This window comes from Columba livia, chromosome 20 (genome assembly GCF_036013475.1).
Source record: "Columba livia isolate bColLiv1 breed racing homer chromosome 20, bColLiv1.pat.W.v2, whole genome shotgun sequence".
Lineage (NCBI taxonomy): Eukaryota > Metazoa > Chordata > Aves > Columbiformes > Columbidae > Columba > Columba livia.
This window is the reverse complement of record NC_088621.1, coordinates 9,659,763-9,674,144: the sequence shown is the minus strand read 5'-3', so window position 1 is coordinate 9,674,144 and position 14,382 is coordinate 9,659,763. Positions and strand designations below refer to the sequence as shown.

Below are 14,382 nucleotides of genomic sequence, written 5' to 3'. Positions count from 1 at the left end.
ACACTAAACAATATGTGGCTTCCACTGACAACTGACAGCAAACTGATTGCTCAATTAAAGGGCATTTTACCATTTTGACCACGGGCTGCGAAGTTTCAAATCCCCCAGACCTTCCTGGAGTCCATCATTACATTGCTTTTCTTAGAAAGCAGCAATAAATGCAAAGAGAAACAGGTCATGCACCTAAAGACACTGTGATCATGTTGGTTTTATAAGTGCTAAAATTTATTACACAAGAGATGATGCAACAGCGAGTAAGAGCAAAATTCTACATTGACTCCCTACTTTGCAATTCAGGACAACTAAGAGGTTTTACTTCATTAAGGAAGGCAAGGGAAAAAATCAGAGACAACCCCAATGGAAGAGGAAGTCTTGTCAAGCCTAAATGAACAATCAGTCCTATGCGATGCTCATTGCTGTAGAAAGAACAATGCAACGTATCTGCTTCTGTTCAATAAATTACTAAAACATCAGTTATAAACCTGCTGCATGGCATTGAAAATTAAACTCATTAAACGTCCAGGTAGCTCCATCCTGATGCAAATGGAAGACAGAAATGAGCGCTCTGCAGCAAACAACTCTGTGCATGTCCCATCTTTGGGAAACATTATTTACACGTACATTTCATATATTAATATATTTTAGTGCACCCTAGCCAGAGGGCAACCAGAAAGAGTATTATTCCACGAGAAGGACAGGAGATGGGCTGGCTTCTCCCCGCCACCGAGCGGAGCCTGTATCCACCCTTTAGTCTGGAATCCACATAAAACAACTTTCCAAGACCACATTTCCCTTTGCCGGTTAGCCAGGTATCAGGACCCCAAACCAGAGGTCTCCCATGATGGTAGATTTTGTAGCTGAGACTACTGTGGGGCAAAAAAAGCAGGTGAGATTGCCCCACAACCTTCAAGTGACTCCAAGGTCAAGAATTTCAGCCAAACGGCCATTTAGTGGTGTCTTGCCCTCCCTCTCCATCGCCCATGAAGACTGTAGCACCGTGTGGTGTTTGGGGTGGACCTTGCCCATAGTCTCACATTGCCCAGGCAGGATGGGTGTGTCTGAGCTTCTGGAAGAGATCTACACCACTACAAACTTATGGAGACAACCACTATCAAGGTCTTCATTCAGAGCAAGAACGCCTTAAAAACAAACCTTACAGCCTCCATGGGAGGGAAGCCCACACAGGATTTTCTCTTGCGTTACCTGCTCTCGGTGAGTTGCACACGCCAGCAGGTCCAGCCTCATTTCTACAGGGAAAGAGTGAAAAAAGGGTGATGGTGGGTGTCCAAGGGGACAGTGCCAGGCCATCAGCTTTGCTGGGAGGGCAAGGTGGATCTTGCAGCTCCCTGATCTGCAGTCTGATTGATCCCCAAAAGAGAAGACAACTATCCACCCAAGGTCTTTTCCAAGGGGAAGCCATTTGGGGTGACCATGGGAGGAACCGGTGGCAGGAGCACATTGGCGATGGAGAGGGAACAATGGGAAATCAGTGTTTTCATTCAATAGGATGCTGTTTAATGACACCTGTGATCCATGGGAGCCACTGAGGTGTCTCTGAGAGCTTTGCTGTTCCCAGCCTCAGGCAAGGGGCTGCGGGATGCAAGGGTGAGAAGGGGGAAAGCGATTGCACCTAGCAAAACACCACATCTTGCAAATTCAGCTCATTTAGGGCCTGGAAACCTTTTCCTCCCACAAGTATGTAAGTTTTCCTGCTTGCCAGGTAGGTATATCCAGGGTCTCTTGACTCTGATCGTGCTGCAAACCTACCTGGCCCCTTTGGGAGAGCTTGGAGACGTCCCAGAAAGCAACAATTCCCTGTCAGTAAAATGCTCACAAGACTGCATGAGCTTATTACAGTCATTCCAGCAGAAATAAGTGGTACCTTTTAGAGTGCTCGCCAGAAGAAAATAGCAGTTCTGACCCAATTTCACACAGTCGGGATCAGCTGTGGGAGACTAATATACAATAAAAAGACACAAATGCCCGTTTCCCCCATGTCCTCTCCTAATAACACGAATAAAGCTCTGTTTTGATATTTTGTCCTTCCCAAAGGAGTCCAGTCAGTTCAGTCCAAGCCAGCTGTGGTTTGAGTCCAACTCCTCTGACCCTTCCACCCTTTACTTGATGAAATTCTTAATCGTCCACCTTTGTCCTGTGCAGCTGCGAAGAATCAGATCGATGCCAGCCATTCCTCTGTTCTCCACTTCCAAGCATCGTCCCGTTCCCTTGTTCAGGATGGCACCATTCTAAAATTAAAGGATACAGGAAAAATGTTAAAAAAAATAAAGACATGGGGTTGCCTGTGAAGCCAGCCAGGCCCGAGTGCTGCCCAGGAGCCCAGCTGCGTCCTCCTGCATTGCTGGAAGCACTTGCTTGGGCAGTAATGCAATTCAAACAATGAAATATTTCCTAAAGTAATCAATGTGAATTACATGAGCAACACTTATCATCGACAAGACGGATCCCTGAGCAACCAAAGGACATCAGTAACCTTTAAATAGCGTGGCTGCACCCCTGCACTACGAAGGTGTGATACTTCTGTAAATGCATATTATTTACTCTCTGCTTTGGGACAAAAGTGCTATGTTTTCTTGTATTTCAGCATAGGTTATCTGTAAGAAACAAAGAAATCTGGAAGGGAGTCACTCAAAACCTGCCTAGACACCTTCCTGTGTAACCTCATCTGGGTGTTCCTGCTCCATGGGGGGATTGCACTGGATGAGCTTTCCAGGTCCCTTCCAACCCCTGACATTCTGGGATTCTGTGATTCATCGGCAGGGTAGGTTACATACACGTGAGGGTATCAGAAAGGGACACTTCTACTGGAAATAGTCCTAAAATATTGTCCCTGCCTCCAATCCCCCTTTTCCCTGTCCCCTAGGACTTGTCACCTGCTGCTACACGGGACCATTTCACTTCATCCCGCAGCATCTCGCACCAATGATGCGCCACAGCCCGCGGTTTGGGAAGCGGCATCGGCGACAGACCCACAACAAACCTGTATGAAATTCCAGCGCTTATGGAGGCTGCTCTTGACCTTTTCGCAATCAAGGAGCTGAGGGAAGCGGCTTTTCACGTTATCCACCAGGCAGCGGGTATCGGGGAGAAGAGTCGTGGTGCCGAGGGCGCCGAGATGAAGGAATCCCTCCTTGGTGTAGCGCGCAAGCTGCAGGACAGGGAAGGAGAGGAAGAAAATCATCAGTACCTTTGGAGCATCATTAAAAAATGACAGAAAGGACAAGTGTGCAGAGCCCCAGGGAAAAAAAAACAACTGTGAAGATGGTGCACAAAGTAGGACTGATGAGAGGAAAAACCCAACTTTGTGTCTTTTTTCCTGTTGTTTTGTTTTTGGTTTTGTTGTTGGTTTGTTTTGCTCTTTTTTTCAGAAGCAGATGAGGAGCTGGAGCATAGAGAAGGGAACTCTCAGCCTTAAACCCACCAGAGGCAGACCGCTCCAGCCTCCTTTGGACCCAGACACTGCAGGCTGGGGACGTGGATGCTTTCCCCTGGTTTTCTGCTGGAGCCAGCTGGCTTGGCCGGTCCTGCTGGCCCAGCCCAGGGTTTCTCACATGTTTGGCGAGCCAGCCTTGCTTTGGCCAGCAAACGGTGCTGCTGGTGTGTCTGGCACAGCCCTCCAGCAACTCCAACAGCCGCCAGGCCGCAATGGCAGCCAGAGGAGGCCAAGAAATAACAGGCCCTGTTCCCCAGTGGATGGAAGCCCAAGTCTCGTTCCAGCGCTGAAGCAAAGGCTCAGGATTGCAGCTCAGCCCTGCAGCACCCCCACATTCCCAGGGACATGACTTGGCTGCCAGGGCTGGGAGCATTGGGGCCAGTGGCTCTTGGGGACGCGGCACAGGCAGGACATAGATGGCACCGACACAGCACCGGTGCCGCACACAAAGGGCTCCTCCATTTGCAGTGTTTAAAGAATCCCTGCCAAATATTTCCCTCAACATATTTAAATTCAGGAGTGAAAAGGGATGAATGACAGCGGCCTGCCTTTTATAGTTCAAGGGAAAGATATACACAGCTGCTTATTTAAATTATGAATCAATCCATTATCTAGCAGACAAATGAGTATTCAGCACATTAATTAACTGAGCATATCTATGACCCAGATGCTTCAAAACAGCCAGTAAATCACACTGGGAGTTTGGGTTATCTCAATTGGAATAATTAAACACTGAAAATCAAGTTAAAACAATGTAACAGGGTCCAACTCCAGCAAGTAAGCACAGGTACAATGTTGGTGCTTGAGGCCCATTCTGCCTTCCCTCCGTGACGCTGGCTGCAGGTCCGGGTGTACGGGATTGGGACGGGTGCCTGTCGCGCTTTGCTCCCAGCTGCTGATGCAGCTACACTTCCAGCCAACGTGTGTCTGAAAGCAAGACCTCCCCTGCTGCCCATCCCACCGAGGTCCATCTGCCAAAGGGACTGATGCCCCGGCAGATTGAACAGCCCACACCATGCAGCTGATGCTGGCATGGGACAAGGTTGCCCTGTTCTATCCCCCAGCACAGGATCTGCCCTTCTGCCCCCAAAGCCCTTTGCTAAGATGGTGCAGATGGTTCACGTCTCTTTATCTTTGCAGTTAATTCCCCCTCCAAACAGCTGCGCTGGTGCACGGGGGTGAACAGGCTGACAGAATTGTGGTGTTCAGCCCGGAGAAGAGAAGCTCCGGGGAGACCCTGTTGTGACCTTTCTGGACTTAAAAGGGGCTTAAAAGGTTCCACTTAAATTTGAGAAAAAACTTCTTCTCAGTAAGGGTGCCAGAGCCTGGCCCAGGCTGCCCAGGGGGGTTGTGGAGTCTCCTTCGCTGGAGACATTCAAAACCCACCTGGACATGTTCCTGTGTGACCTCACTTAGGCATTCCTGCTCCAGCAGGGGGATTGGACTAGATGATCTTTTGAGGTCCCTTCCAATCCCAAACATACTGTGATACGGTGATAAGAAAGATGGGGACAAACTTTTGAGTAGGGCCTGTTGCCACAGAACAAGGGGTGATGGTTTTAAACTACAGAAGAAGAGATCCAGGCTGGACATGAGGAAGAAATTGTTGGCCCTGAGGGTGGTGAGCGCCTGTCCCAGGTTGGCCAGAGAGGTGGTGGATGAACCATCCCTGGAGACATCCCAGGCCAGGCTGGACGGGGCTCTGAGCAACCTGAGCTGGTGAAGATGTCCCTGCTCACGGCAGGGGGGGCACTGGGGAGCTTTAAACGTCCCTTCAACCCAAACCATTCTGTGATTCTACGACAGGAGGGCAGCCTGCAAAGCTTCAAGCTGTAACCCTCATCACCTCCTCCTCCTCCCGCTGACTCTCCATCTGTGCCTGACCACAGGATGGGGATCCTGTCTATCCCCAAGCCCAGCTCACATTGCTGAGGTCCCAGCAAGGGACGTGCCCTGAGTACGAGGCTGGAGTAACCTGGGCATGACCCCCCGAGCATCTCCAGCTCAGCTGAAGGCTCACATTCACTTTGTTTTTCGCAGTTCCATGTTTCAATGAGCCAAGCTTCAAGTGCTGACAGCATGTTTTTAACCATGCAACTCACCTGAATTGAGCACCGACACAGAGAATGAGGACAACTGCCTTGTAAGAAGAGAGAATATAAAGGAAAAGACAAAAAAGACAAGCTCTCTGCATGACAGACAGAAGAAATCATCCAGAGGTCTCTAATGGGCAGTGCAAGTTATTCTCCTCCTGTTTTCAAAATTTTCCTACCACATACATAATTAGTGTGCCAGACACTTCCTTTTTTATGATGTTTGGCAGCTCATCTTCAGACAGTTGGCCTAATGCCCACAAGGCAACATGATTTGTGCTCTTACATGTTACCGCCTAATGTGGTGGGAAAAATAAGTAGAGCAAAAATCAAGTCTTTCCTGAGGAAGGGAGCAGGGTGGGGGCTGGAGGGAGACAAAACGAGCTGAAAAACAAACACGGGTATTATGAAAAATGCATTAAGTGCATCTATTAGATGTGTCATCTACTATGTATAATAGCCAGATAAATAAAGCACCGAACACGTGTCTGGATCCAGCACTGTTTAGAGCCTGATCTGCTCTGCCAAGCACAGTGGAGGCTCCGCAGCAGCCGGTCCAGCCCTCCAGCCGCCAAACCTGAGAGCGATTATCCCCCCAAAATCCCACCTAACTCGGTGCACGCTCTGCTGAGACATCTATGGGATTTTTGTCTTTTGGGATATTTTGCCATAGAGGTTCTCAGGGACATGGGTTAGTGCTAGAGTTGGGTTATGGTTGGACTTGATGATCCTGAGGGTCTCTTCCAACTGAAGTGATTCTATGATGCCTTAATTCTTCTTTTGTAACCTTGCTTCTCTCCAGAGCAAGCCAGAGGTCTCAAGCACAAGGTGACAGTGGGGGGTGAAGCACTCGGGTAAATGGGAGTCCTATGTTGAAGCACCGATCGTGCTAAAGCTGGGTTTTTCTTGAGCAATAAAAGGCCAGAGCAGAGGCCGACACCGGGACAGCCCTGCAGGCCGTTGTGCGAGTGCAGCTGCAACCTGGATTCCGTCTGGATTTGCCTGTACTAGAAGAGACGGGAAACATCTCAGTCTCATCACCACATGTTGCATTGACCAACATTTTCAAGAGCAGCTCCAGAAAGTGCAACATGTAAGACCTGAGCCGCCCTTAGAAACTGAAGGTGCCACACAAATGCTTTGTGGTACCAGTAAATTACACCCGCCGTTCTTATTGAAACCTTCTGAGTGGTTGTAGCAGTTCAGCAACTCAACAAGTTGGTATCTAAAGCAAAGTTGTGTGCTTCAACATGGCCAGCACAGCCTCAGATGATGGTCTCTGGGAAAGGCAGTTGATGAGAACATATCCTTTGGCTGAATATGAAAGTTGTGTGAGCAAGATGTAATAGCAAGAGGTTTCTGCAAGTGCTCATAGGGACATTCAGCATCAGTGCAAACACCCCCGGTGTAACACCGCTCCTTGGCTCAGGGGCTGCCAAGAGCAGGGACAATCTGCTCCTTCCTTGGGTGCTGTGTTTGGGGAATCTCAGCAATGTAATTGTGCAAATGCTGTTGTTTTCCTGATTCTGTGATTCTGTGAGTGTATCCAACCCCCCCAGCACCACCTCGACAGTCCGTGCTCCTCCTCATCCTCACGCACAGCCAGGCGAGCTCTGCCCACAGGAGCTGGGACGGCTCTTCCACCAAATCTTCTGTTGGACCACAATGGTTTCCTCCTCTCTAATGTTACATAAGGATCATCCCTCCTGCTCTTGACTCTTCCATTACCAACCACCCCAAAAACGTTGCCTACATCAGCACGTGTCTGGAGAAGGTTCCTCCTTTGGGGATCCCACGCCTGCGTTGCAGTCACTAAGGTTTTCATCACATGGACATCATGGTGTTTAACGATAATAACAGTTCATCCTTCTCCTCAGAAAATTATTTCATTGATGAAGAAGTTTTGCTGACTTATAGTCCAGTCACAAGAAGTTAATGACAGCCCATGCCGTATAACCAGTTAAATCCAGTGGTATTTAATGTAACAAACCCATGTTTTTTCTGGCTTTGGATAAAGGCAAATCAACAAAGTCGAATATCTGAGTTTAAATTCTGCTTTACTTGCCCTAAAAATACACGTTTTCTTTTGAAGTGAGCTGTCCTGTGTCTCACTGCCAGGCAGGAGCTGAAGGAACAAGGAAGGATACGGACGATCCAGCAGGAAAAAACCAATCACGGAGATACCAGCCTGAGTGAATTACCCAGCCTGGCATGGGACAAGAAACAAGGGAAAGACCAAGAGGAAAGACCAGAGAAAAAGAGTTAAAAAATATTACCAAGCTAACCATTTACAAGTGGTTAATAGTGATGAGGTCTTAGACCACTTAATTAGTGTTAGTGGCCCAAAGCCACATCCCCTGACAGAAACACTGATCCATATCCATGGGCTCTTACAAACACCTTTCCAGGTAAAAAAACGGCGTCTTGCAGTCGGCCACCGTTTTACACCACTTTTACACCACTGATCTCCCATCAGCAAATGTGCTCCGCCAATAAATCTTCTTTGATTATTGTTGCTGGCTGGCTGCATCTCAGGGATGGGAGAAAGTTAATTAGACATCTTAGCACCTGGGAAATAAAAGCCTTGACGACCTTCATTGACTCTATTGGAAAATAATTTAAGGTTGTTTAGCTTCCTTTCCGCACTGAGTAGATCATCAATTAGCAACCACAACTAAAGTGTCCAGTATTTTCTTCTTAACACAATTTAATCTGATGTGCTCTTTTGTCACCTTTGATCCTGCAGTGTCCCGGATGATCTCAGTATTGATGGTTTTGTCCTCAAGTTCTGGTGCTTAAATGGGCAAAACATATTTTATCCTGTAATTAAATGAAATGCTCCGCTGGGTGAACATTATCTTAAGTTTTATAGTATTATAGTGCTTTCCATCACCTTAATATATCACCATAGTTCTGTCACTCCAATGAGGTATTGCTATATTATTAGTGTAATACATCATTACAGCAAGGTGTTTTCCTGATGTATTGCTTAAAAAATGAAGCCATCAGGAAGAAAAAAATCCATGAGCTGGCTCAATATAATTACAGGATAAAATTATACTTCATCATGAAATCTGATAATGATTTGACCTGGAAGTGAATGAAAGTAGAGAGAATGGGAAAGGGAAAACAAGAGGAAAAGAAACCCAAATTTTCCCCCAGTGATAGATGCTACAGCTGTAAGCAAAAGCCAAGCCCCCATCTGCATTCGGCACCACATATGGGATCCATATGAAGGCTACAGGCTTAGCTTAAAGAGATTAGCAGCCACCAGCAGTGAGAGCAGAAACTCAAGATATTATTTGGTATTATTATAATACCAACTGCCCTGCTTGGAAGGGGACAAATCTCTCCCTGCAGAGCACGTCAGCGCCCCTTTCTCTGCACTGCTTACACACAGACACACAGCAGCACAGAGTGGGGATGGATGGACGGATGGATGGATGGATGGATGGATGGATGGGCTGCACATCAAGAGTGAGGACTTACCAAAAATCCCCAAATCTGAGGGAGCTGGGGGTTCAGCTGGAGAACAGGAGCTGAGGGGAGACCTTCTGATCTCTGAACTGCCTGAAAGGAGCTTGGAGCCAGGGGGGTCGGGCTCTGCTCCCCAGGAACAAGCGCCAGGAGCAGAGGAAACGGCCTCAAGTTGCACCGGGAGAGGTTGAGGTTGGATGTGGGGAACGATTTCTTCCCCAAAGGGCTGTGGGGCATTGGAACAGGCTGCCCAGGGCAGTGCTGGAGTCACCATCCCTGGAGGGTTGGACAGACGGAGATGAGGTTCTCAGGACATGGGGCAGTGCCAGGGGTGGGTTATGGTTGGACTGGATGATCTTGAGGAGCTTTTCCAACCCAAATGTGATTTTACACCCAGTGTGGCAGAGAACAGGACTCACGACCCCGCTGTCCCCACATCATTAAATGCCTGCAGGGTGCCCAAACCTTCCCCTCGCTTGCTGCCGCTGAGGAACCTGCTCCTTAACTGGGAAATGCATTTAAATGTGTGTGCCTGAGCCATGGTACCAAAGAGAGGAGGTGAGATTTGAGGATGCTAATATGAACACTGAGCTCAGGCACCACTGTGGGTGCTTCCGGATGCAGAACAACTCAAACGGAACTGCAACTCCTTCTGTTTCATACATATATATATAAAACAAGCAAACTATTTGAACAAAGTGTTGACATTACTTCTAATTAAATTCCCAGCAATAAATTACAACACGCAGCCCATTAATTAAACGGTAGCAGCAAAAGTCCCATTTCTTTTGTGCGGCGTCCGTGCTTCTGCTAAAGGCTCATTTCAAAGCTTCTGCACTCACTGATAGCTACTTTTAAAAAGCTTTTTCAAGGAGTTAAGTTAATTGCATGTATCGCGAAACAAAAGAACTGCCAAGAACTGGCTCTCAGCTGGAGAGGGAAGGGACAATGTGGAGGTGGAAGACCAAGGAAGAAAAATCTGCACTGAGTTTGCATGACAGGCAAGCTGGAGGGAGCCAGCGGCACCGCAACACTTCACTGGAGAGTATCAGGTAGGGAAAGAAAACGTCGTTAAGTTTAATCACAGAAACAGCTGAGGAAAAAATAAATAACACGCTTTTTGCCATTCATCTTAAAGCCCAGGGTTAGCAGACAATGTCAGGCTAATCCAGTTTCTCATACTGTAATGCACTTAGAGGTTCAAGTTTCCATCCAGAAAGTCCAAAAGGTAGTTTGTGCTATTTAAGAAAAAAATTGTGCGCATTTAAGCAACAGTGAGGTTATATTTAGCTTGATCAGCCACAGTTGACTGATCTTTGTTTAAAGGCAAGGATAAACCAAAGTGAGATTTCTCTCTCCTGCACAGGACTCCTGCAGCCAGTGCTTGGGCTCAGCTGGCTCTGGGATCTTGTAGTTCAGGCTCAGATGAGCTTTGGGGTTACTTAGTCCCGGTGAGCCTGGAAAGTCCGGGGTGACCATATTGTGAGAACCGGCTCTTTATGCATTGCCATCACTTGAACTGTCCACTTTTAAGCTGAAAATGAGCCTCTTCGAGCTTGCTGAGCCCCCAGACACTCACTAAGGAGAAGAGCTGTGCTGCAGCTCTGCATCCCCAACTCGCTCCATCTCAATCTTTAACTCACCCTCACACCAGCGAGGCCCATTTTGCAGGCAGAGAATCAAGAAAGACATGTTTAAGTCATATTTGTGGCCTGTGATAGAACAGACACCCCATCTTTTTAAGCCCTGATTAATGTGCCGGGTTTTCAGCCAGATTTGATGAGCAAATCATTAAGATGTGACAACAAAAGAACAGATCTTACCTCAGGAAAGCTACCAGGAATGAGATCACATGTTCCCAGACCCTGGGGAACAGCTGCGAGATTTTGTTGTGAACTCTAATACATGTTTCCCACCTGAAAAGCCACATTTTGGCACCTCCCTCCCTTGGAAAGTCCTCCTAGCGCGTATGGGCTGCACGAGAACTGCGAAGCTACACTGACTTTATCTGTAACATCCAATGGATTAAAGCAAGTTCTGTTTCCAAGATCAAGTTTATGTATCTCTGGTATTCACACAAGTTTTCAATATTTGGGTAATCAAAAAAAAAAGACACCCAAATGCGAGATGTGCTACAACCCATCACGGGCTAGAATGCAACTGGAGCCAGCAAACCAGTCACAGAAGCCTCTGTTTCAATGGGAAAGCTCTGATGCTTTAATTGGAAATCTGCTCAATAAATAAATTACCCCAAATATGTTGGGAAACTCTCCCGTCTGGTGGGGCACTTTTCTTCCTCTCCCTGCTCTCCTTTCCAATTCATGGGAGAAATTTTCACCGGCAGGGTTTTATTACACAAATACCTGCAGGTACTTAATGGGATGGTCTTTATTACGTTGTATTTTACAGTTTTGGTTTTAACGAATGCAACCACCGTGCTTTCTGCTGTAACATCATGAAGGAATCAGACGTTTCCCCTCGCTGTACCTGCACAGAGACCCCGGTGACCCGGTGCAGAGCTGCAGAGCAGGCTGGCCGAGCTCCCAGGAGCAGCGATTCAGCCACTGGTGTTGATCACTTCCAGGTAATTTATACACTTCTGGGTTGAGAGGAAGGTTTGAGACAGTAACGTGCCTTTGATGGCACAGTAAATCTGTCAGACGCTAGAGTGTATCAGGATTTGAGTCTTCCCTCATTGCTGTGTCACCTCCCGTGCTGCTGCCGTCATGCAGGAATTTCAACAGGACCTCAGTGCTCACAGCACTTTAGACACACCGTCCTGCCCACCCAGCAGCTCTCAGCCTAAACCTCGTGTCACCTGATGGCACTGGTTTGTGGTCGTGATGATAAAACAAGCTGTTGGAAGGCACGAGCAATGGGAGAGTTATAAACATCGTGATGTCAAGATGGAAAATGGTAGAATGACAAGCCAGGGCTGCCTTAGTTGGTAAGGGAAGAACACAGCCCATAGAGCATGGCAACCAGAATACCTGCATTGAGAGGGCAGGTCTTCCCTAAAACACACAAGGACAGATCGTTGTCCTGCAAATAAAAAGAAATCTCTGTCTACCCCTTAAACATACCTAACACTGCATCCGGGCACAACTACGATGGGATTGTCTCACCCAAATCAGTGTTAAACTTCCAGTGTAAGACTTGTCCTCTTGGCCATGAAGAATGAACCGCAGGACCTACCCCACCGTGGGGGGTTCCGTGGGTGGTCTCCTGAGGCACAACCCGACTTCTTTTTTAGAGAATGTGGATAACAGCTTCAGTCTAGAAACGTGGTGCTCAGACAGCTCTTAGGTTCAGTTTTGCCCCAATTTCTAAGCAGATCAGTAGATAAAGCCCCTTCAGTACAAATGTGGCAGATCCAGAGAAGGTAACAGGGAAATATTTCTGAGTCTGGCAATGAGCAAGGACTTTTCAATGAAGAGAAAAGAAAATCAAGAGAAGAAACAGTTTTGTCCCAGCGGAGTTTATCCCATGTTATCCCATTGCCACTACAGGCCGTGCAAGCACAATGACAGCAGAGCCCATCATCCACAACCTCCCTGCCTTGGCTGAATTTCTAAATTTCACAGCATTTACATGGCAAACACAAACAAAAGCAGGAGGTTGAAGCCAGATAGATACATACATCAAATCCTGATGATAAACACCCGGGTCCTCACTGGATAGAGCCAAAGCACCAGAAGAACAAGTGCTGCTACTCTGTGGCTTTTGGGAGGTCAGGCATGATTTTGGTAATGAAAGAAAACCTAAAAATCACATTGCAATTCTTGAAAAGCACATGTGTCGTAACATGGCCATTCTGTGTCTAGACTTAAAAGGAAACTTGTTGTATTTTCTCCTTAAAGATTGTAGGTGAGACGGATACTGTGGTAAGGGAGCTGGATGATGAGATGATGATCACCAGGCATAGAGAAAGAAAAACACAAAGGAAATCACAAGATTTAGGTAAAAGACTGAGGTGGGGATATAAGCAGAGATAAAAGAAAAACAGTTAGCAGGGAACTGGGTAAATTATCCCTGGAGCTGATGATCCTGGAAGTCCAGAGTCTGCTGTTGGTTTTACAGACACCAGCAGTGATGGAGCTGCTGTTGGACACGGGTTGTTCCAACTCCACAGCGGTGGAAGCAGCAGCTTCTTAAAACATGAGAGAGAAAACTACAGAAGAGGCTGAATTAGTTCATCATCACTAACTTTGAGTGTTTGACACATCCATTAGTCCTCTAAAAGATATAAGATCTAGAAAGAATCTTGGAATGATGGTTTCAAATCTAGAATAAACTTAAGATAAGAAGCTTTTGGTTTGCTCTAAAACTTTGGCGAGGCAAAACAAGCACTAGAAAACTGACGCGATGGTAAATCCCAGCCAAGCTGAAATGGCGATTAGCATCCCGTTAAGAAGCGCTGTTTGTTTTCTCTGCCCAGTTGGTACATTTTTACTCTGCTGGGCGAAAGAAAAGAAACATCTTAAAGTGCTCTGCTTGTGTCCGCTCTGCTCGGCTCATTGGTTATTTGCTTTCAGCATTATTTACCCGCATCTGGAAGATTTTTTCAAATTATGCTTTTACTTGCAGCTCCGGCATGATTACGGTAATCCAGAAAACAGCCTAAGAGCAGCTGGGGAAATGCACCTTTACATCTGAGGTATTTTTAACAAGCTGGGCCTTATACATTAGACGGAGAAGCCAACAGACACGTTGCGCATCCGCACTCCCTCCTCTGCCAGGTACAACCTGCGTGTCCCCACCTGAGGTCCCCAGCCGTGACACGGGTACAATATTGCTGTGTGGTTCTCCTGCGGGCCCTGGTCCAGGCACACATCTTTCGCCTTGTTGTTTCGAAGCTGTAAAACACAGAAAGTGCAGAGTTATACGGCCCCGTCTCTCCAGACATAAGCAATAAACTGATGCGCAGTGATGCCTCTGGCCTCTCGTGTTATAGAAAGAATTTATGGTGCTATATCACCAGGCATAATCAGGCAGAGAAAGGTTTAGTGTGCTGTACGTTTTCTTTAAATACAGAGCCTAATGATGACTGCTTTTATATAATAATCACCATTCAAAGGAGCCAACTTCCTTGAGCACAGTTTTCTTTGTATTTGGTCATGTGTGGTGGCAACAAGCATATTTTTAGACCGCCGGCAGTGTGTTGCCAGGAGCCTCAAATCAATGCAGAATTGCTTGTATTCCATCAAAATCTCAACAAAGCAGGGGGAAAAAAGTCCAGTTAGCAGAAGGAGCTCCTTTGAATCATCGTGGAGATGCAGAGGTGGACAAACAGCCGTCAGGGACTGATGGACACGCTTGAGACACAGATTGGAAGTGCTGGGTTCGTGTGACAAAGACCAT

At 47.1% G+C, this 14,382-nt stretch overlaps 1 protein-coding gene across 3 annotated transcripts in view; it reads right to left on the bottom strand.

Annotated features, from left to right (window-relative positions):
- Positions 1-203: 203 nt before the first annotated feature.
- GALNT17 (polypeptide N-acetylgalactosaminyltransferase 17) overlaps positions 204-14,382 on the bottom strand; it is a 215,109-nt gene continuing 200,930 nt past the window's right edge. For all 3 annotated transcript variants that reach the window (XM_065037207.1, XM_005511603.4, XM_065037208.1), the window contains 3 exons: positions 13,782-13,877; positions 2,999-3,166; positions 204-2,246 (listed from right to left, as the gene is read on the bottom strand). In XM_065037207.1, coding sequence (XP_064893279.1) covers positions 2,118-2,246; positions 2,999-3,166; positions 13,782-13,877 — 393 coding nt within the window. In that variant the 3' untranslated portion in view covers positions 204-2,117. The remainder of the gene's footprint in view (positions 2,247-2,998; positions 3,167-13,781; positions 13,878-14,382) is intronic.